General features: G+C 58.2%; 1 protein-coding gene and 2 long non-coding RNA genes across 3 annotated transcripts; 2 read left to right on the top strand and 1 right to left on the bottom strand.

Annotated features, from left to right (window-relative positions):
* Positions 1–713: 713 nt before the first annotated feature.
* On the bottom strand, positions 714–5,770 carry MRGBP (MRG domain binding protein). The gene is made up of 5 exons (XM_023626890.2): positions 5,545–5,770; positions 4,861–4,982; positions 2,759–2,840; positions 2,390–2,464; positions 714–1,762 (listed from the first exon to the last, which is right to left on the bottom strand). Exons 1-5 carry the CDS (start codon positions 5,690–5,692, stop codon positions 1,575–1,577), a joined length of 615 nt encoding a protein of 204 aa, XP_023482658.1. The 5' UTR covers positions 5,693–5,770; the 3' UTR covers positions 714–1,574.
* Positions 5,771–6,326: 556 nt separating this feature from the next.
* On the top strand, positions 6,327–9,262 carry LOC138920180 (uncharacterized). Its single transcript, XR_011430925.1, has 3 exons — positions 6,327–6,947; positions 7,318–7,363; positions 7,577–9,262. It is a non-coding gene; the product is annotated as an uncharacterized lncRNA (long non-coding RNA).
* Positions 9,263–17,435: 8,173 nt separating this feature from the next.
* Positions 17,436–19,148, top strand: LOC138920140 (uncharacterized). The gene is made up of 2 exons (XR_011430847.1): positions 17,436–18,376; positions 18,925–19,148. It is a non-coding gene; the product is annotated as an uncharacterized lncRNA (long non-coding RNA).
* Positions 19,149–21,867: the final 2,719 nt, after the last annotated feature.

The following is a 21,867-nucleotide window of genomic DNA, read 5'->3' as shown; positions in this document are numbered from 1 at the left end:
GCTGCAGGACATGCTGGCCATGAGAGGGAAGCCAAGAAGGCAGGCGCGTGCTCTCCCCCAGTCGGTTCTAGAACCTACTACGACGCGGACCTCTCAGACGCATGCAGAGCACACTGCCTGCTCCGTGGCAGGGGAGAGCGACAGAGAGCCCCGTATGTGAGTATTCAGGGCGAGTGTGGCATCTGCTGTGCTCGGACAGCAGCAGACCTCAGGGACGTCATCTCAGAATGGAGAAGAAACGCTGCCTGGCCTGGCCTCATGGGCTGTGGCACCTTCTGACCTCCTGCTCCTGGACGGTGGGAAGGCCCCGTCCGCTGGGGGGCTGGCAGTTGTCTCCTCGTGGTTTGTCGAGAGGAAAAGCCGGGGCGTGGTGGCTGGCCAGGAGGGAGAGCGCCTCCTTTTCGGTCCACGTGGAATGGCTGGACCCTCGTCGTGGAGAGCAAGCAGCCCGCAGCCTCACGGCACACACGCCATCCAGCCCGAAGGAGGCGCCAGCGCTCCCATTTGCTCTCCCAACATTTTGCAGTTGAAGGGCTAGTCACCCTCAACAAAGTAACCTCTCTGGCCTGTTACTATTTTGTATATACACTGTATCCAGTGAATGTTAATAAGTCATCTAAGTGTAAGCTGCAGTTACAAATCTTGGAAAAACACCAACTTCCTAATGTAGGAAAAGGTAACTCATCTTCGCGTCAGAATCACACGACTCCAGCTTGCTTTTTGTGCTTTAATGTTCCGCAGTCGAACGGCAGTGTTTAGTCACCCTGGGGCCACCGCCTGGGCAGCCCACGGCTGAGCCTTCCCCTCACTCACTCATTTGGTCTGTTTGCTAGCTACTCAGTAATACAAAAATAACTGCTACAAATTCTCTGTACTGGCATATAAAAACTGAGCAAAAAGTACCTCAGTAGTCATCACCTTAAAACAAAACATCTCAGAAAAAATACAACACAGGTTCAACTTCTGCAGTATTTTCCTCATAAAAAACACTAGTAAAATAGGCTTCTTAAAAATTAAATAATGAAACACCGACCAAATTATATACATCGTTACAGTACAAGTGAATGAGGCAAACATCCAGTCCTCGGTTTCTCAGGCGGCGAGGGGGGCACGGCATGGGCCCAGGGGCCTGACTGTCTCCTGAGGAGGCAGTCACTGTAGGAGTGGCTCACAGATGGACAGATGGACGGATGGATGCATGGGAAGAGCCGAGTCACCCGGGAACACCAGCGCTCCTCAGAGGCGGGAGGGGAACTCGTTCTACTGCCTGCCGTGCCGGGTCTCCGCCTGGCCCACTCTGCCTCCGCGGCCAGGAGCCTCAGGCCCACCCGCGCTTCAGCAGAGGTGGAGCTGATGCCACACCACGGGCAGTCATGCGTGGACGTCCAGAGAAGACAGAGCCTGGCTCGCAACTCACACCTCTCAATGCCTGAGAGCAGGCGTCCTGGGCCCGAGGGTCCACCAGAGCCCAGATGGTCTGAGCGGGCAGTGCGGGGCCTCCGGCGTCTGGCCAGCTGCCTGCCTGGTGAGCACGGCTCCCGCCCGGCCGCCTTCCTCTGCGCCCCGGGGAGCATCTATGTTCGGCGCCGCTTGGCGGAGCTGGGGCTGGAGGGGTTGCTGTTGGCGGTCAGGACTTTGTCGGTGACACGGCTGCGCTTCCGCTTGTCCGCCCCTTCTTTGGACCCCAAGTCTGAGGAGTTCTTGTCTTTGTCTTTGCTGGGTTTTTCTGTGGCTTTCCCCAAGCTTCCTGAAGATGAAAAAACTGGGAGACAAAATCATTTGGCTGAAAACAGAATATCCAGAATTTTATTTCATCTTCCTGTTCAGTTAAAAAAATCTGTATCTACACACGTGACACTCTGAACCAAAAGTCTTCTCCTGAGCTGGGGGCGCCCGCGTGGCCTGAAGAGCGCCTGGTCCTCCCGAGGACTTGCCCACCGTGCGGGCCTCGGGCAGCATGCGGTCAGGCTGCAGGACCCTGCCCGGCCGTCCATGTGCGCCCGTCCGACAAGGCGGAACAAGGCGTGGGCCCTGCGCATCTCTGCTATCCAGGGTCTGTCCTGCTCTGAGACGACAGGCACACGTTTTACTCCAGTCGGGCCCCTTGCACTGCGCACTGTCCACCTGAGTGGACACTGGTGCCCGAGGCTGCCCTGTGGTTCCTTCACGGAGTTGGCCACATGCACGACTTCCACACACATCGAGGCTCCCATCTGAGCAGATGGAAGCTGCCTTCTTAACTGCTGAACCAGACAGAGTGGCTCTGGCTACAAGTGGACTTGAAACACAGGCCGGGATCGTGTGGCTGCGCCCTGCAGGGAGGCCTTGCAGCGGGTGGGGTGCTGGGTCCCGGGCCTCAGGGGAGGGGTGGGGCATGCTCCACACTTACCATCGTCGGCCCCGTTGTGGGGGTCCACGTCTTCCTTCATCTCCTCTTTCATTTCCTCTTCAATGATCACTTTTCCTGTGGGGGACACAGCTGACATTTACTAGAAGCCAACCTGCGGGTGGCTCAGGCTGGGCTGCTCCCGACTCGGGAGGTGTGTGTGGACCTCGGCTGCGGCCAGGCTGCTTTTAGAGAAAGTCGAGTGTTCTTGAACAAAGTCCCCCCTCATCCCTGGAGGCTCCCCAGGCCTCCCCAATCCAGGTGGACTGAGCATCACACCAGCAACCCTCACTCCTCCCTGAGGTCATGACCTTCACCCTGACACCACATCCCGTCTTGTCTAATTCCCAAATCTGACCCCTGGAGTCTCACCTTCTCGGACTTCTTGAATGATCTCTTCCGGAAGGACGAAGTTCCTCTCTGGATTCGGGAATGGAAGAATCTCAGACTCATGCTGATGGTAAACAGGGCATTTTATTTTTTTATAAGAAACAAACAAGAAAAAGTGATTTTAGCAAGTCACTAAAAATGTGTAAGAGCCATTCAGGAGCAACCAATGAACACACACAGCTGTCCTAGAGGGCTGCAGCGGGTGGGCCCCGGGAGTGTGAAGACCCTTCGTTCTTTCTGCTGGCATGGTCAGCGGGGCTGGGCTTCTCACACAGACTCATGGGAGGCAAAAACTACAGTGCAGGCCACGGGCAGGAGCCCCCAAGATGAGGCTGGGGTGGCTGCCACGGGGCAGGCTGGACTCCCTGCCGACGGCTCCCTTACCCCGAGAGCATAGTCAGAGGGCGGTGACAGCCCTGAGGAACGGACACGGCGCCTGAGTGCCCATCCGCCTGTCAGGAGCCAGGCTGCTGGCAGAAAAGCCAGCCTCACGGCAATCAGGTAAGGGAGCAAAGTAGAGCAAGGCATGTCGAATGCTTATGGGGTTCCACCTGTCCTGCAGGGCACACATGCCAGGGGGGCCAGGACCCTGGAAACACAGACTGCTGGCCAAAGGGAAAGCTGAGCTGCTGGGAGGGTCTCAATTGGGAGGGAGATGCAAGAGATGAGGCCTCCACACCGCAATGCACTGACTGACATTTGGGAGCTTCAAAAGCTCCTCCATTCCTGTGCCCATGGGTCACCTGTGGGTGGATCCAGGGACTTGTGTTCACAAGGCCCCGGGTGACTCTGGCATCAGACTCATAGTGGTGATGAGGTCTAAGGAGGGGACAGTCCCAAGGTCTTGGCCAGTCCTGAACAAACGGCACCCTGCAGCTCCCTGTGCATCACACGGGCCCCGTGTGGGGCCTCACAGCTACAAGCTCCTCTGAGCCACTGTCTGCAGCTCAGAGCTGTCTGTCTGTCTGTCTTCCCGTCTTCCCCTCTGCACCAGGGGCTCCCCCAGGACAGGGACCCTGCTGCACTCATCTCTGTGTCCAGATCCGGCCCCCCCCAGCATGGAGTCAGGCCACGGGGAGTGCCTGGGGACCAGGTGACCCCACAACATGACAGGCATGGGAATTCACGAGAGCAGACGTGCTCTGACCCACAAGTGAGGTGACTCCAGGAGGCCCTCCTGCAGTTTAGCAGCTTGTCCTGAACGCAGCAGCAGTGGCTCGAGTTTCTAGGGTGCGTGCTGCAGGCCGGGCGGTCAGTGCCAGGCTACAGGCTGTCATCTTTATGCCTTTTCTACGCTATGACAAAGAGTTGCAAACGACTCACCCAAGGCCAACAGGAAGCAAGTGGCACTGCAGGATCTGGACGCAAGGCCAGGGCAAGCGCTCCCCGTCTCGGCGAGACCCCCCGGGTCTCAGCTGGGAGGGCTGGTGCAGCCCAAGTCCAGGGGGAGACAGAGCCTTACTAACCCCGGAACAGGTTCCCACCCCTCTAGTCCCCTGCCCCCTGTCCCCCCCCACTCTCCAAGTGCACTCGCCTCTCTAAGCTCCTTGATCCATCAACTCTTGCTGCTGCGGGGCCTCGACACCTGCCGTTCCTCTGTCTCTTCTCGCCATCCTGGTTACCCAGGTAACCTGCTCACCTGCCCAGGCTAGCTGGGGGTTCCATGAGGCCTCCCTGTGTGCCTGGTACTCACTGCTGTTCCCCTTAATGTGACTCCCCTCTGGCCAGCTTCCTGCCTGGAGCACTCTGGGCCCTCCCATAAGACCGACAGTGGCCTAAGGGCCCCCCACAGGCCTAGCTCTCCAGTTACTGCTGTGGAGAGACCTCCACTGACCACCCAATCTAAGAGACGTTCCACACAAGTAACAAGCTACCAGAGCTAGGCTTGTAGATTTTGTAGAACTACTTGGAGCTCTCTTGTTATCGTGATCCCCCACGGGACGTCCACGGGACATCGAGCTCTCTGAGAACAGGAGTCTGGCACAGCCCCAAGGGGAGGCAAGAGGGGCACTCTGCCACCCGATCTGTCTGGGGAAGGCGAGGCTCTGGCCTTGGGAGGACTGGGGAGGGAAGGGTCAGCTCACCAGGGCCTGCATGTCATACATGGTGCTCAGGTGGTCCCAAATGACCTTGGATGGGACCTGACGACCAATGTTCTGGCTGAACTTGTCCCGGATACAAATCATGTGGAAGTGCCGGTTCACACCTACAGGAGGAAGGGGTCAGCAGCTAAGAGGGGAGGAGTAGATGGGGCAGGGAGGAGAAAGGGGGCAGAGGTAGGAGATGGGGGGAAGGAGTAAAAAGGGGGGCAGGGGTGGGGGTACAGGAGGGGGTAGGAGTGGGTTTAGGAGGGGGTGGTGGTGCAAGAGGGGTTGCCAGGTGGGTGGGTGTAGAGGGAGGCAGGGGTGGGAATGAAGGAGGGAGCAGTGGTGGGTGTGTAGGAGGGGAAAAGGGTGAGTGGGTGCAGACAGGTCAGGGGTGGGTGCCGGAAGAGCAGGGTCCGCGGGGGGCACGGGGTTGGGGTGCAGGAGGGGCAGGGTCCGCCGGGGGCGCAGGATTGGGGTGCAGGAGGGGCAGGGTCCGCGGGGGGCACGGGGTTGGGGTGCAGGAGGGGCAGGCTCCGCCGGGGGCACGGGGTTGGGGTGCAGGAGGGGCAGGGTCCGCGAGGGCACTGAGTAGGGGTGTAGCAGACTCCGCCCCGCCCGCGCCCCCGGCCGTTGCCCGCCCGCCCGCCCCGCCCCCACGCGGGTCCGCGGCGCCCCGCTCACCGACGGGCTTGTGGCCCAGCATGGCGTGGAAGAGGCACACCTCCACCTCGGGGCTCCACACCACCGTCTCCTCGGCCGGGCTGGTGGCCGCCTCGCCCGGCCCCTTGTCGCCCGCCGCGCCGCCGCCGCCCACCTCAGCCTCCCCCATGGCCCGGCCGCCCAGCGACGAGCCCCCCGGCGGGAGCGGGCGCGGCCACGGCTCCGCGCAGGCGCACTCGCGGGGCGGGCGCGCTCTCGGGGGCTCGCGCTCGGGCTCGCGCGCGGCGTAGGCGCAGGCGCAACTGAGGGCCGGCTCGCGGCGCCCCCTGGCGGCCGGGCCCCGCGGCGCAGCGCCGTCAGAACGGGCGGGTCGCGGAAATAGAGCGGACTTGGAGGGGGCAGGGAAACCTTTAAATCAGGCGGTGGCGGTGGCTGCGCAGCTCTGGGTACAGCTCCGTGAACTGCGCGCTTCAAAGGGCGGAAGTGCAAATTACGTCTCAATAAAGCGGCTAAGAAGAAAAGAACCAGCAACCGACAGTTCTGCGGGCGCGGGCTCCCAGCGCTTCCATTGTTGCCCTGGCCGACAGGGGGCCCAGCCGCCGGGACCACCGCCTCGCGGCTGACCGGCAGGTGGGCCGTGTAGGGTTAACCCGGGCGGCGGGGGCGGGGCCTGGGCGGGGCCTGGCGGGGCCTGAAGGCGGTCGGGTGACGCGCTCAAAGCAGCACCCAATCAAGGCCGTCATGGCCGCCGGCTCCGCCCCTCCACCCCCGCCCCCGCGAGCTTCGCCCCGCCCCTTCCCGCCAGGCCACGCCCACCGCGGTGCCCGCCCCAGACGCGTGCGCAGAGCGCGCTTTCCCTCCCGCCAGGTGTGGACTCTCGGTCGGGCTTCCGGGTTCTCTCCCGGCTCTTCCGCGGTCGTTGTGTGGGCCGCGCCGGGCGCTGCGCCTCGTTAGGCCCCGGGTTCCTCCTCCGGGCAGTGGGACCACACGGCGCGTCCCCGGGGCTTCCGACGGGCTGGCTGCCCTGCCCGCCGTCTGTCCGGCCAGCCCCGCACGCGCGCTCGGGCTTCCTAGTGCGCAGCTGGAGCCACGCGGGTGCGCGCTGCCCCTTGGCCGGTGCAGGCTCTGGTCAGCCTCACCCCCTGGGACGACACTCAGAGCGGGGTCAGCTGGCGGGGCCTGAGTCTCCGCTTCCCATCTGTGAAGGGGGCTGTCCCCACAATGCCACGGGGGAGAGGTGGCTTGGAGAGGATTCCGCGATGGCCCAGGGCCACCAGCAGTCATGTGGATTCGAGATCTGGCTGGACGTGCTGATTCCGGCGGCCAGTGCGCCTGTCCTCTGCCCTGCCCCGCTGGTGGCACTTGTCTCAGCTGGTTGCTGCAAGGCAGGCATGAAGCTCGGCTCGAAGCCACTTAACACAGCAGTAAGTGCCCGACAGATGGTGGCCCTCAGCATTATTAATCTCCTTACTGTTCCCTGGACAGCGTGGGGCCCCTGCTCCCCGGCCAGGTTGGCTCTCTGCTCCTCCCCCACTCCATCCCGGCATCTTCAGTCCGGAGAGCCTGGCCCCCAGGACCCCCCTGAGCCCTGCCGGGCAGCTTTGGCCCCTCTGTGCCCCTCTCAGGGCACTCAGCCTCTTCTGCGGTGGCTGCCGGGTGGCTGTGCCTGTATCCTCGCCTCATGGCCCAGGAGGCTCCGGGGGCCGGTTGTCCTGTGTGCCTGCACCTAGCTTCCGCGCCTGAACCGTGGTGGGCCAGCTGCGCTCCTCAGACACCTGGCTCCTTTTGTTATAGGCAGATCCTGGAATGTGTATCTGGGGATCCGACTCGACACAGGGAGGTAGGTTGAATGATTTGGGCAAGAGGAAACCGCCTTCTCCATGTCTTTCTTGAAACCTCCCAGAGCTGCTCCCTTCTCTGCTCCACCGGCATGTGCGGAACAAACCCCACCTGTGGGTTCCGTGCTCGGCGTCAGGAGGGAGCTGAACGCTGTGCTCACCTGCCAGGACTTTGCCTAATACCCGCTTTGGCTCATGTCCCTCTTTTTATGCAGATGTGAGCACAGCTGGAGCCAGACTTCGGCAGGATTAAGGAATCTGGAACAAAGAGGAGCCTGGGCTTCCGAATGGGCGTGCCCGTCACCACTGTGACTGCGCTGTCCACCTCTTGGTTTTGGTGAACCAGACAACAGGCTTCAGAGCGATACCCAACCCTTGGTTGTGTTGGTGATCTTTCTTGGGTGACTGGGCCACCCAGGGGATTCTTTAGGATTAGTGGTCCCAAAATAAGATGAGGATAAAAGGTTAGAAAGTGAAATGAGAGACGATGCGTGTGGGCACATTGTGTGTCCGTCTGGAGGATCATGAGGGTCTAGGCAGGAAACCTCTGTAGCCAATGAGCAGAGAGCTGCTGAGGACAAGTTTCTCTGTTGGGGCAGTTTCTTCCTGCCTTGATTATAAAGGCGGGAGGCGTAGATTATCCAGAGATGAAAACACGGCTGGCTAGGAAGCAGGTGGTCACCCAGGGGTCACTTAGTAGTGGTTTATTGAGCACCTGCTGCATGCCTGGCCCAGGGGGTTGGAGAGGGACTGGACATGGTGCCTCTCCTGAGGGAGCACGTAGTCTGGGGATCAGACTCACACAGAAGGAGGCGGGAGATCTTATGGTGCAGAAGGAGCTGAGGAAAAGAGGAGGCTCTCTGGGGGTGAGGACAGCCCCTGGCCCAACAAGACTTCGGAGAGAGGCCTCAGTGAGATGGCAGGCTGACTCTGAGCCCCCTGCTCCCGATCTCAGTGCACAAAGGTCCCTGACTCTGGGTGTGGCTCAGACATCCAGAACATCCCCACTTGGGGACCTCGAAGGCCTGGACACTTGCTGGCAGCAGCTGGCTAAGACAGAGGGCTTCCCCTGGACATTCTGGGCCACCTAGACCTCCAGAGCCCTGGGGGGGTGAGGGATGGGCAGCCCCCCACCCTTAAAAAAGACATTATTTCCTCTTCATCTGACGGTGGGGGCTCAGGGCCAGATGGAACCTGCATGGAGCTAGTAAAGTGATGAGTGTCACCCCACGCTCCCTCTGCCCCGTGCATGAGTGCGAGGTGCTGTGAGGGTGGCAGACCTGGTGGTTTCCCTGCCCTGTGTGTGTGAAACAAGGGAGGGGCCCCATGAGTGCCCCCTGTGGGGCTTCGGACAGGCCGAGTGAGAAAGTGGAGGCTTGTGGAGAGAGGCGAAGTGACATTAGGTCTGTGGTGGGGAAGGGGGGAGGGTGTGTGTGTGTGTGCGTGTGCACACATGTGTGGTGAGAAGGAAGTCTCAAGAAAGTAAGCCCTGGGAGAGAGAGATAAGAATCAATGGATAAGGAGCAACAAGTGTATTAAAAAAAACTTTGAAATCTATCATCTATCTATCTATCTATCTATCTATCTATCTATGTATCTATCACCTATCTCTATTGCTCTATCTGTCTGTCCATCTGTCCATCCATCCATCCATCCATCTGTCCACCCATCCATCCATCCGTCTGTCCGTCCATCATGGACTGTATGACACACGTAACAGTGGCCCCCTGGGGTGGGAACACGGGGCAGTGGTGCAACGAGACCTTTCCCTGTGTGCCCTTTTGTACACCGGGGTTTTTGAATCACATGACTGTTACCTATTCAAAAAATTAAGTGAAAAAATCTAATGTGCGATATATTATTTGCAATTGTTAAGAAACAATAAATCTGTCTATTCTTTATGAGGTATAATTGACATTTAACGTTCTATTAGTCCCAGGTGTATAGCGTAATGATTCGATATTTTATATATATTGAGAAATTATCTGTTTATTGAGAAAAGGTGGCATACTGCTTGTCTGTAAAAGAAGTCAGCAAACAATGAGGCACTTGCCAGGCTGAGGGGGCCCGGGACAGCAGAACCACAGGTGGTCCCATGTCCACACCGAGACCCAGGCTCGGCGGAAATCTGTGCTCTGTGCTGAGCTCTTGTGGGGGATTACCCCCGACGGCGCCCTCTCTGAGGCAGATGCACGTAGGCTCCCAGGGTAGGAGCCTCGCGCTGGTCCCACGGTCAAGAGCAGGCCAGGATTGATCTCCAGGCCCACCCCCTGGGATCCGCCTTGCTCCCCGGCCTGCCAGGCCTGACCCGCTCCAGTTCCTCTGGGTCCCCACCTGGTCTCCCCCGTGCAACCCACCCTCCAGACCCCTGGGGCCACAGATGCCTCTCAGCCCCTTGGTCCCTCTCTCCCCTGCCCAGACTTCAGCTCTCAGGCCAAGGTCGCTGCCCAGGGGGCTCTCCGACCCCCAAAGGGTCCTGTTTGGTCCCCCAAGGTCCTAGTGCTCATCAAGTGTTTGGTGCACCCTTGTCACCTGCCTGTCATCACAAATCACTGGTGACAACTCATTCAGTGTCCACCTTCCTTGCCAAGCCATCAGTCAGCTTCAGGGGTCAGGGCTGGTCTGGCTTTGCACCACTGACCTCACCTCCCAGGCAAGGCCTGGCACACCACAGGTGGACAATAACCATTTGTTGACGAATTGACTAACTGACCCAGGCCCTCCCTTGGTCACTGTGACTTAATGAACCCCTGACCTGTGTTGCCCAAATTTCCTTTGAGGGATGCACGTGGCCTCCCAAGTACCTTCATCCCAGGAGAAGGGAGCTTGGACCTTAGATGAGAAACACCTAGGCCCTGGAAAGGGATCTGTCTTGTGGTTAACGAACACGCAAGCCTTATGGTTTATACATCTGTCATATATGAGTTTAGCCAGTCTAAACTTATTCCCCAAACCAGCTCTGGGTTCTCACCAAGTGGAGTTTCTTGCCTGGGTTGCTGATGTCATGTCTGAAAGGTGGTAACCACCACTAACCAGAGGGCACCTGTTCCCCACCCCCAAGGGGACACCTGGTTCTTGGTTACAAGAGGTCCAGTGGAAGGAGTGTTTGGAAGGCTTTGACCAAACGTGCCCCTCGTGTCCACACACCTCGTGTCCACACGCCCCTCGTGTCCACACGTCCCTCGTGTCCACACGTCCCTCGTGTCCACACACCTTGTGTCCACACGCCCCTCGTGTCCACACACCTCGTGTCCACACACCTCGTGTCCACACACCTCGTGTCCACACATCCCTCGTGTCCACACACCTTGTGTCCACACGCCCCTCGTGTCCACGTACCTCGTGTCCACACACCTCGTGTCCACACATCCCTCGTGTCCACACGCCCCTCGTGTCCACACACCTCGTGTCCACACACCTTGTGTCCACACACCTCGTGTCCTCATGCCCCTCGTGTCCACACACCTCGTGTCCACACGCCCCTCATGTCCACACACCTTGTGTCCACACGCCCCTCGTGTCCACACACCTCGTGTCCACACATCCCTCGTGTCCACACACCTCATGTCCTCATGCCCCTCGTGTCCACGTACCTCGTGTCCTCATGCCCCTCATGTCCACACACCTCGTGTCCACACACCTCCTGTCCACACACCCTTCATGTCCACATGCGCTTGGTCACACCGTCCTCCCTCTGGCTGAGTCTTTGGGAGGGAAGTGGCCTTCCACCCCCGCGAGGCTGCCGCTGCTCCTTCCCGCTGCACTGGCCAGGGCTCATGCCTGACTCCTCGGAGGAGCACGCTGACGTGGAAGAAAGAGCTCAGCCTTTGGTGTTGGAGGCCGGCTCTGGGTCTCACTCGCCCACGTCCATCTGCTCGACCACATCCTTGGGCCTCGTCCAGACATCTGGACGTTAAGCACAGCTAGGTTATCTATGTCCCCGGGCTGAGGGTCCTCACAGGTGAGCTGCCCTGGACCAAGTGGCCACCAGTGGGGTGGTGCCCGGAGAGGCTTGCAGCCGGCACGTCCCGCCTCTAGGGGGCGACTCCCACCTGCTGTTTGGACCCGAACCGGGCTCCGGTCTCAGAATGAACCCAGGGAAGGCATTTCCTGCTCCCTTGGAACCCGGCCCACCCCCAGGGCCCCCGACACAGCATTTTGAGAAGGAAGCCCAGTTCTTCAGACGGGGCATATGAGAAATCACTGTGGTGGCCCGAAGGCTGCGGTCAGCTCCACTGACTCTTTCAGCGCCCTGCCTGGTACTTCCCCGTCCCCACCACGTCACCTGCAGGTCTAAGTGGGGCCAGGGAGGTGGGGAGCTGGGGGTACCGGGCTTGGCTGCTGTCACTCCTCCCGGTGGGGGGGGGTCTGGTTTCTTTTGGGGTTGCCACATTGAACGTATAAAAATGGACGACACTCAGTTTGATGTGAATTTCAGATAAACAATGAAAACTTGTGCCTGTAAATATGTCCCAAATGTTGCGTGGGTAGACGTAGCCACATTATTTGTTGCTTCGTTAAGGTTCAAATTTAGCCGGTGTCCAATCTTTTTTCCTGACGATCCTTCTCTTTTGCCTGAATTGTCTTCTGCTCAGCAGCTTGAGTTGTCTCAAAACATGGGGCCGGCTGCGTCTGTAGTGTCCTGCCTGCCTCTGGCTGATGTGAATTTCGTGAGTGAGGGAGAGCGTAGCCCCGCCACCGCTCGGTCACATTGGGATCTGTAGAGGGAGTGAGCGACTTGCTGTGATGGCCGAGGGAAGGCCGCAGGCCCTGGCTCTCCAGGCACTGATTTTGTGGGTGCAGAGGACCCCAGGTAAGGATGAACAGCCATCGATTCCACCACCTCCTGCCTGGATGGGCAGATCCTCTGTGCATTTGCGCCAGGAAAAGCTGCCCTGTCCTGGAATCCTGTCTCGTGTGCATCTCACATCCCTGGAGCTGTGGGATGGGCCAAGAAGAGGAGGAGGGTTTGAGTTCTGATAGACCCAGGCTTCTCAGAGTGTGGCCCCTCACCATCAGCCTCAGCATCACCTGGGACTTGTCAGAAACACAGATTCTCCCCACACATGCGTACGCACGTGTGTGCAGGCACACTATCTGGGGGTCTCGGTGCGGGGACCACAGTGGGGACATGGCCCAGCTGCCTGGAATGCTCTTCTCGTGGCCTCGCAGTGGGGTCGGGAGGGCCAGGCTGAGCTGCTTTTTATCATCTTTTTCTGTTCCACTCTCTCTGGGAGTCAGGTCTCACTGGCGTTTACTGCCTGTCCTGGGACATGGCGCCCTCTAAGCCCTTGGTCACAGCTCTTTGTCATGAGAGCCAGGCACTGCTGGAAGGACCTTTGTTCAGCTGGCGAATGGTGGCTATGAGAGCTGACGGCCACACCTACGACAGCAGGGACCAAGCTGTCAAGAAATGAGAGGAGGGTCTTCTGATTACTGAGCCAGTGGCCACTATTATCCCCTTTGTGGATGGGAAGACCGAGGCAGGGATGCTGGGTAGCTGGTCCAGTAACAGATAGGGGCCAGGTTTTGCGCTCTTCCAGTGGGACCCCAGAGTGCCGACCCTCAGTCTCTCGCCTTCCCTAAGAGGGGGAGTCCCACCAACAGCAGCTGTTTTCCCTGCTGGGACTGACCATCCCATCCCCGCTCCCTCCAGCCCCTGGCCCCCGGGTCCTGTGGACCAGCTTGCAGGAATCCCCTCCTCCACTGAGGGCCGTGGAGAGCGAGGGCCGAGTGTGGGGAGCCCCACCACGGGCAGGGTGTGCTGCCTTCAGCCAGAGGGCAGCTCTGGGTTTGACCAGGCGGGCAAAGCGGATGGGGGACAGACAGACGATGGGGCCTCTTTCCCCCACTTCTTGGCTCAACATGGCCCTGCCAATCCAGGGGGGTGGGCAAGGAGCAGACCCTTGATCTCCAGAGGCTGGCGTTTTATTGATGTTGGGTTTGAGGACGCCTGTCCCCAGGGCAACTCAGAGCCAACTCCAGCAACACCCCTGCCCCACAGAGGCCCACCCCTGCTCCCCACCCCACCGTTCTCTTTTTTTAAGATGAAGGCTTTTACACGGCCATCTGATGGCGAGTCGTGCATCACTTCCTGCTGTTATTCTCATCTCCTTGGATCTCTTAGAGCCCTAGGACAATTACGACTTCAAAAACGCCGCAGGACCGCGATGCGACAAAGTGCCATGGCCACTGTGCCTGGCTTACCAATCATTTCAGCTCTCAAGTCAGTTTCAGGCGGACTAAGCAGGGGCTGAATTTATTTTAAAAAGATGGAATCTTTCCCCACTAATTCAGCCTCCAAAGGCCAGCTCTGCTTTCTTGTGCACACACAACAAAGGGAACGAGTGTTTGGTCAGTGTGGTGGATGGCTAATGTTCTCTTTGCAAAAGGGATCAATTCTTTTAGTAGGCAGGAAAAGTCCTTCTGAAATGCTGTTCCTCCTGCCCAGCGCTGCCCCTGGGCCGGGCTCTGTGGCGTCTTGGCTCCTTGTGGTTTCCATCGCTCTGAGGAGGAAAGATGAGGGGCTTTGAGGGGCGTCAGTGTGTGTGCCCGGGGAGTACAAGCTGTAGGTCATGTGTAGACACCACGGACGGGGGACGAAGAAGTGGCCCACTGGGCTCACCGTGTGCCCAGCAGGATTGAAGCAAAAGGATGCCCCTCTGGTGCCATCTCAGAACCAGAGACAAGGAGAAAAGCCATGAGCTTTCGGAGAGAAACCAAAGGACTCAGAGGCAGAATGACGGCCGGCTGGGACCAGCAAATTTCACAAGGAAAGTGATGCTAGACCCAGAACCTGGCCAGCCTGCGTCTGCATTCGGCGTGAGGACAAGGCGCCATGAGGCTCAGGGCTTCACTGCACATGCAGCACTGGGGGTGTCAGCTCGCCAGGAAGAGGGATGCAAAAGCCGAATTAACAGCCAAGGGGAGCTCAGGGCGCAGCGCTTGGGCAGCCCTGTGGGAGGGCCTAGCGCAGGACTCCTTTCCCACCTGGGGCCCAAGGGACACGTGGTTTCTCAAAGGATAATGTTGCCGCCCTCGCGACGTTGAAATGCTGGTGATCAGCAGCACCTGGTCAGACTCTCCCTTTCTACCATAGAGGAAGTCTCAAGTTTGCTATCGAGCAGAAACGTCCCGGATCTGGACACTGTGAGGGGAACATGCTGAGAACTGGGCGGCTAGGAGGGGTCAGAGGAGGAGCGTTCACACCGCCTCGGTGGCAGTGGTCGGAGTTGATCCCACGAAAGAGGTTTCTCTGAATTATTTAAAGTTACAAAGCTTCCACCAGCAGATTAAAAATAATACTACACCGTGGCCTAGTGGTTAAGGTCAGCACGCTCTGCTTCAGCGGCCTGGGTTTGGTTCCTAGGTGTGGACCTACTCCACTCACCAAGCCATGCTGTGGTAGCATCCCACACATGAAATAGAGGAAGACTGGTGCAGATGTGAGCTCAGGGGGAATCTTCCTCAGCAAGAAAAACAAATACGGCTAAGGAGAATTGGGGGGTGGGAGGGAGTTGGGAAGGAGCATAAGTGGCCCCAGTTTATCATCTTTCAGAGCATGTATACATCGAACAATCAAGAAATAAAGATGGCGGCAGATTTAATGTTCTCAGTCACCCGTGTCTTCGCTTGGCTGCTGTGACAGAAGACCCCAGACTGGGGGGCTCATACACAATGGACGTTTATTTCTCGCAGCTCCCGAGGCTGAGGTCCAAGGTCAGGGTGTTGGCGTGGTCGGGTCCTGGTCAGGCCTCTTCTGGGTTGTGGGCGACCGTCTTCTCTTGGGTCCTCACAGGGCGGAGGGGCAAGGGTGTTCTTGGGACCTCTGTTGTAAGGGCACTAACCCCATGCATGGGGGCTCCACCATCAGGAGCTAATCACCTCCCAGTGACCCACTTCCAAACCCCCTCACATGGGGTGTTAGGCTTTCAACACGTGAATCTCATGGGACACAAACATTCAGAGCATAGAACCTGGAAAAATTAGGAGGAAGCCTTGAGACAGAGGCCCCTGGGAAGGGGGTGGGCGACGGCAGGGATCCCCGAAGGACCTGGCCCTGGTCCCTGGGCTGCCGTGAGGAACATGCTACTCAGAGGGAGCCCAGCACACAGCCAGGTGGCCCGGGAGCGTCTATCACCTGCGGCTCTCCCCGCTGAGCCTCTGTGCTGGCCAAACTCTCGCCACCAACTCCATGTTCACTTTTATTAAAAAAGCTGAAACACACAAAGGGAATTATCTTAAATGGTCCAGAAAAAGTATCCATATAGAGAGAGACTGAAAGCATATGTGACAAACCGGGCCGACTGGGGCGGGCGTATGGGAGTTCCCGTGTGGGGAGGGCAGCTTCTTTGCTCAGTTAGAAATTGTTTCAAAGTAAAAATTTAAAAAATACATGAAGATTGGGAAGGAAAAAAGAAACGTGAAGAAAACCCACCGCAGTGGTGGTTTTTTAAAAACAGTATTTGCGTAATTTCACACACGACTGAGCCCCAGCCCTGCCTCTCTTGCCTCCAGAGCAAGCTTTTCTGATTATGCTGACTCCCAAACCCGCTGCTTAAAAGGATGTCGTTTCCATTTTCCTGAAGTCCACAGGTGGACAGATAGAAGTGGTAGTCAGTGGGGGGCGGGGGGAGATGAAAGGGCTTCCTGGATGACCCCCCTTGGCCCCCACCCCCTCTGCCCCTCGAAGGATCTCGTGGGGTCACCGGGGGTCTTCCTTGAGCATTGGGGTGTCTCTGCCAGGAGCACAAGATGCTGTCGTAGCCCCGAATGGGGAATGGAGGCCTTTTGGGGTTGGGGGCTGCTCTGGGTTCCTGGAAACTCATGTAGAGACAGGCTCTGGTGCTTCCGCCAGCGTCCTGCATTGGTTGGAAAAGCACAGTCACCGAGACCCACCTGCTCCTCAGTTTTAGATGGGAGGGGAAAGACCCTCTCGCCTTGTCCTGGGTGCAGCTGAGAACCCCCATGGCTCCTGGCAGCGACCCTGGGCCACTGGCCCCCTGGAACTGCCACGGTCCTGGACACAGTGTTTGCTGAGAGCTGTCCCAGGACCGTCATGAGTCACCCGCCACATCCAGAGTGCTGGCTGTGACTCGTCTGCCTCTGGGCTCTTGGCTCCCGCCAGCATCTCGAGGGCAGCTCTGGCCCAGGATGGGTGTGGGTGGCCAAGGAGGCCTCGACCCAGGGTGGCCCCAGCAGCGCAGGTTTTGACCATGTGTTCTCCGACGGCAGTCGCTGCTTTGAGAATCCGCGATGTGAGAGCTCCTGTCCCTTCTCTGTCTGGAGGGCACACTCTCCTCGCCCCCTCTCAAACCCGGGGCCTTCCCTCCCACTTGTTCTCCCCCGGTTTCTGTATTGACAGGGTCAGGAGTCGGGAGCAGCAGAAGGGGCCCCGGCTGGCTTAGGGTAACAGGGAACAACTGGGGGACGCCAGGGCCCACAGAGGCGCTGGGAGTGGGGGACGCTGGGGCAGGCAGGGTCTGCAGTAGGACCCCCAAGGGGGCCGGGGCACATGAGGTCCCCTCTCTCTGACTTTGGTCCTTCAGTCCAGGCCTGCATGAGTATCACCCAGTGGGATGGGTCTTGGTGGGAAGGAAGCTGTTCCTCAAGGAAAGCTGAGGTGCTGCCCGGAAGAGGGACGGGCCCTGAGCCCCTAACTGTGCCCGACATGACTCCCAGTTACCATGAGAATGTCTCCCCGCTGCCTTCACACTGGCTCATAGGCAGGGGAACGGACAGCTCAGGGGAGCCCAGGATGGGCCCTGACAGGCCACCGTATGCAGCCCTGTCCGAGCCCCCCCCACCCTGAGCTCTCAGCCCTGAGGCCCTGGCCTCAAGCTCTGTTGTTGGGTCCTGTGGCCGCTTGCTCACCAAGCACCCTTGTTAGTTGATCCCTGAGGTCTGTGTGGCCAGGCTGGGCCTCAGCGGCCAGGTTGTGCACAGCTAGGTTAAGTTGGAACAGATAGCAGCATTGGCCCTCCTGGGGACAAATGCCTGTCCTGAGACTGAGGCAGGAGCTGGGCTCAGAGCTGGGTGCCTCTGGGTGCTGGTCCATCTGAGCCGTCCCACCTGTTGAAGACCCTTCCTTCCCCAGGCTGAGGCTTGGAAACGCGCTCAGAGTCTCAGACGGTCAGCCAGGACCCAAGGAGCGAGCTCTCCTTGGCCAGCTGGGTTCTGGGCCCGGCCGAGGGCTGCATGCGCCCGTCCCTTCCACTGTGATGCAGCTGCTTCCTGTTTGCTGAGAGCTGGAGACAAACAGCAGGCTGGTTGTGCCCAAACCAGAAATGCCAGTTGGCGCCCCTGTCCTGCCCCGTCCTGGCCTGCTGCAGCTGGATCTGAGAGCCCTGGGTCATTCTTGAGCTCTGAGCAGACGCACACAGGCCAGCGAGCTGCACGTCAGTCAGGAGGACTCAGGGCTTGCTGGGGCGCTGTGGGGAAGGCCCGTGTCGCCTGCATCTGGCCTGTGCACGTCACCAGGGAGAATCTGTTTTCTGGTCACTGAGCCCAAGGAGTGAGGCCAGTCTGGCTGTTGTCTGAGGCCTCGGAGGAGCTGCTTGGGAGTTCTACCCAGGGGGCTGTGCCGGGTGGAGGACGCCACGCCGGTCTCTTGGTGAGGCTCCTTTGGGGTCTGAGTGTGGGGTGGAAGCTTCTGCCTCTGGGAAGACCACGATTGTTGACCAACCCCGAAGGAGTTTCTTTTGTTCCCTGGGAGCACACCTGCCGTGTATAGGCACGCTCCCCCAACCCGGGTCAGGGGGAGGGTTCAGGGGGAGAAGCCCACCCCTGGACAGCTGTCCCAGAGGGCTTGGCAGGTTCATTACCCTCAGGGCCCCTCCCTGTCCCGGAGATCCCCAGTGCGTGAGGGCTTGGAGCCCTTCCCTCCTGCGTGTCGGTGCACGCGCTGACGGAACTGCCTTCTCTCTGAGCCGCATCTCTGGAGAGAGATTCCAAGCACTTATCGTGTTTTCCCAAGAACTCGACACATCACAGCTGACTCATGAAGTCACCAGCAGGTACATCTTTGCCCCAAGGCCCCTCTGCGGGCTGTGGGCTCCTCCTTGTCCTCGTTTATTAGCTTCCCTGCTACTGCCCAGAACTGGAGTGTGGCCACACAGGACAGGGAGCCGCTCCCTCCTGCCTCCTTGCCTGGTCCTGGGGCCGGGAGCTGGGGGGCTGCTGTCCACGCTGTCTCCCCCTCCATCCCCCTCCCCCGTGCCCCACCCCTCCTCTGCCCTCATCTCCATCCCACACCCCTCCCCTCCCCCTCCCGCACCCCTCCTAGGTCCTTCCCCATCCTCTCCTCCTCCACGACCCCACACCCCCTTCCTGTTGCCCCCTCCTCTGCCCCCCTCCCACCCAACTCCACCCCTACCCAGGCCCCAGGTTTCCCTCCTGCTGTACTGACTGTGCCCTAGACGGTGACCTCCTGCAAACTCAAAAGAAAATGTAGGAATTTTTCCTTGATGGCTGTCGAATCTGGATGATGTGCATGCAGGTGCTCATTGTACTCTTCTCTCATCTTTTCTGTGTGTTTGACATTTTTCATAACAAAAAATTGAAGAATATAAATACCCATCTCTATGCTGATGAAGAGCATTACTATAAAAACCGAACGAATACTCACCACATGGGAAACTCATCCTGGGTCCAAAAGTCCACGAGGAAAAGTGACCCCGGCCCCATCCCGTGGCCACTAAGGGGGCAGCATCATGACTCCTGCTTGCAGAAGCTCGGTTTTCTATCCAGAATCCTTCATTAAACAAAAACAAACGGGAGTCTACTCTACCTAATGCTCCATCGTCATTTCTTTAACTAATGGTACGTCATGGAGATTATTCCATTTCAGCCTGTATTTGCCCAGTGATTTGCAGAGTGCCAGTGCCGTGCCAGGCACCACCCTTACCTGGGGAAACGAGAAGGTGCAGTGAGTCCAAGTGCACAGACCTGTGAGTGACAGACGAATGCCCCCAGACGCCGCCCCTCTGCCTCGGGCTTCCTCTGTGCGCTATGTGGTCAGTGAATGCCCAGGGGTAGGCTTCACTGCCGCCTGGTGGGCCTCGGTGGTGAGCACCCAACTCCCCGCCCCTCGGTGGCTCCCCTGCCTGCTGTCTCCCAGGGCTCCCTGGCAGAGCTGAGCCCCCAGCCCACGGGCGTCCCCTGCTCATCGATGCCCACCTGCCCCCTGGGATCATCTCCCAGAGATACTTGGCACCCAGCTCCTTGTCTGTTTCAGAATCTCTTGTGGGACTCAGAAGAGGAATGCTGGCCACTGAGGGACAGTGCAGGCCAAGACTCGGACAGGACCAGGTGTGGCACATTTGAGAAACAGTGATCAGCTTGTGTGGCCAGGGCAGAGTGGACAGGGGATGGTGGCAGGAGGAGTGAGCCCAGAGCTATTTGGGCACCAGAGCAGGGGTCTCTGTGGCCTCTGCCCAGACTTGGGCTTCTGTCCAGAGTGAGATGGGAGCAGAGCAAGTTGGGCGACCAAGGTGGGCATGTGGAGGAGGCTGGCAGGAGCCTGGTGCCCTGCACTCAGGAGCTGTTGTTGCCTGGGGTCAGGGCATGGAATTCAAGGAACCTGACCAGCAGCATGTTTGTGCGCCCAGGAATTGCTGTAGGCGCTGAGCGACACACACCTCTCATCCTAGGCTGTGCCTTTCCCTTACCCCGTCATGGTCCCGAGGGGCACACTCTCCCCACACTAGGGTGGCCTGCGGGAGAGAGGCCCCTCCTATGAGAAGCCCTGAGTAGGAACCATCTAGAAGCAGCAGGCAGACAAGGGTGGTGGGGAGGGTCAGGTCTCCAGCTTCCAGGCAGGGCCCATTGGGGGTTCTTTGTCATGGGGACTGCATGGGGATGGGGCTCAGCCTGTGGCTGATTTTCCACCCTCACGTTCTGTGGCCACAGTCACTGTCCTGCCTCAACCTGAGCAGCTGGTGGAAAGTTCTAATTGTGATGTGTGTGCTCAAGCACCAGATCCCTTCCAGTCTTCTCCGTGGCTGCAGCTTTGCAGGCCATTTCCATGACATAGCCGCCAAGCCTGTCAGAATCTTCATTTCCAAAAGGAAATTTCCTTGGCAAAGTTTGACAGGCACTGACCTCGTTATTAGCTGCTGTTGTGGCTCTAAAGGCAAGGAATTTCCTCATGTTGCCTCTCTGCAGACAGAGGGACAAACCGATCAACACAGCTTCTTCCTGTAGTGTACTGCATGTCTCCTTGTTTCACCTCTGTACATTCATCCATCCGTCTCCTTTCATCCATCCATCCATCATCCACCCATCATCCATCCATCCATCATCCACCCATCATCCATTCATCCATCTACCCATCATCTATCCATCTGTCCATCTACCCATCATCCATCCATCCATCCACCCATCATCCATTCATCCATCATCCACCCATCATCCATTCATCCATCTACCCATCATCCATCCATCCATCATCCATCCATCCATCTACCCATCATCTATCCATCTGTCCATCTACCCATCATCCATCCATCCATCTACCCATCATCTATCCATCTGTCCATCTACCCATCATCCATCCATCCATCCACCCATCATCTATCCATCCATCATCCACCCATCATCCATCCATCCATCTACCCATCATCTATCCATCTGTCCATCTACCCATCATCCATCCATCCATCCACCCATCATCCATTCATCCATCATCCACCCATCATCCATTCATCCATCTACCCATCATCCATCCATCCATCATCCATCCATCCATCTACCCATCATCTATCCATCTGTCCATCTACCCATCATCCATCCATCCATCCACCCATCATCCATCCATCCATCATCCACCCATCATCCATCCATCCATCCACCCATCATCCATCCATCCATCATCCACCCATCATCCATCCATCCATCCACCCATCATCCATCCATCCATCATCCACCCATCATCCATCCATCCATCTACCCATCATCTATCCATCTGTCCATCTACCCATCATCCATCCATCCATCTACCCATCATCTATCCATCTGTCCATCTACCCATCATCCATCCATCCATCCACCCATCATCCATCCATCCATCATCCACCCATCATCCATCCATCCATCCACCCATCATCCATCCATCCATCATCCACCCATCATCCATCCATCCATCTACCCATCATCTATCCATCTGTCCATCTACCCATCATCCATCCATCCATCTACCCATCATCTATCCATCTGTCCATCTACCCATCATCCATCCATCCATCTACCCATCATCTATCCATCTGTCCATCTACCCATCATCCATCCATCCATCTACCCATCATCTATCCATCTGTCCATCTACCCATCATCCATCCATCCATCCACCCATCATCTATCCATCTGTCCATCTACCCATCATCCATCCATCCATCCACCCATCATCCATCCATCCATCATCCACCCATCATCCATCCATCCATCCACCCATCATCCATCCATCCATCATCCACCCATCATCCATCCATCCATCTACCCATCATCTATC

Source organism: Equus caballus, chromosome 22 (genome assembly GCF_041296265.1).
Source record: "Equus caballus isolate H_3958 breed thoroughbred chromosome 22, TB-T2T, whole genome shotgun sequence".
NCBI lineage: Eukaryota > Metazoa > Chordata > Mammalia > Perissodactyla > Equidae > Equus > Equus caballus.
Note: the sequence above shows the minus strand (reverse complement) of the source record. Positions and strands in the feature narration are given on the sequence as shown.

Excerpts from the sequence above, each read along its gene's own strand:
- MRGBP (XM_023626890.2), bottom strand. The coding sequence starts at position 5,692 with ATGGGGGAGGCTGAGGTGGGCGGCGGCGGCGCGGCGGGCGACAAGGGG. Across the intron at positions 4,983-5,544 it reads GCTGGGCCACAAGCCCGTCG|GTGTGAACCGGCACTTCCAC; the intron begins GTGAGCGGGGCG and ends TTCCTCCTGTAG. Across the intron at positions 2,841-4,860 it reads TGTATGACATGCAGGCCCTG|CATGAGTCTGAGATTCTTCC; the intron begins GTGAGCTGACCC and ends GTTTACCATCAG.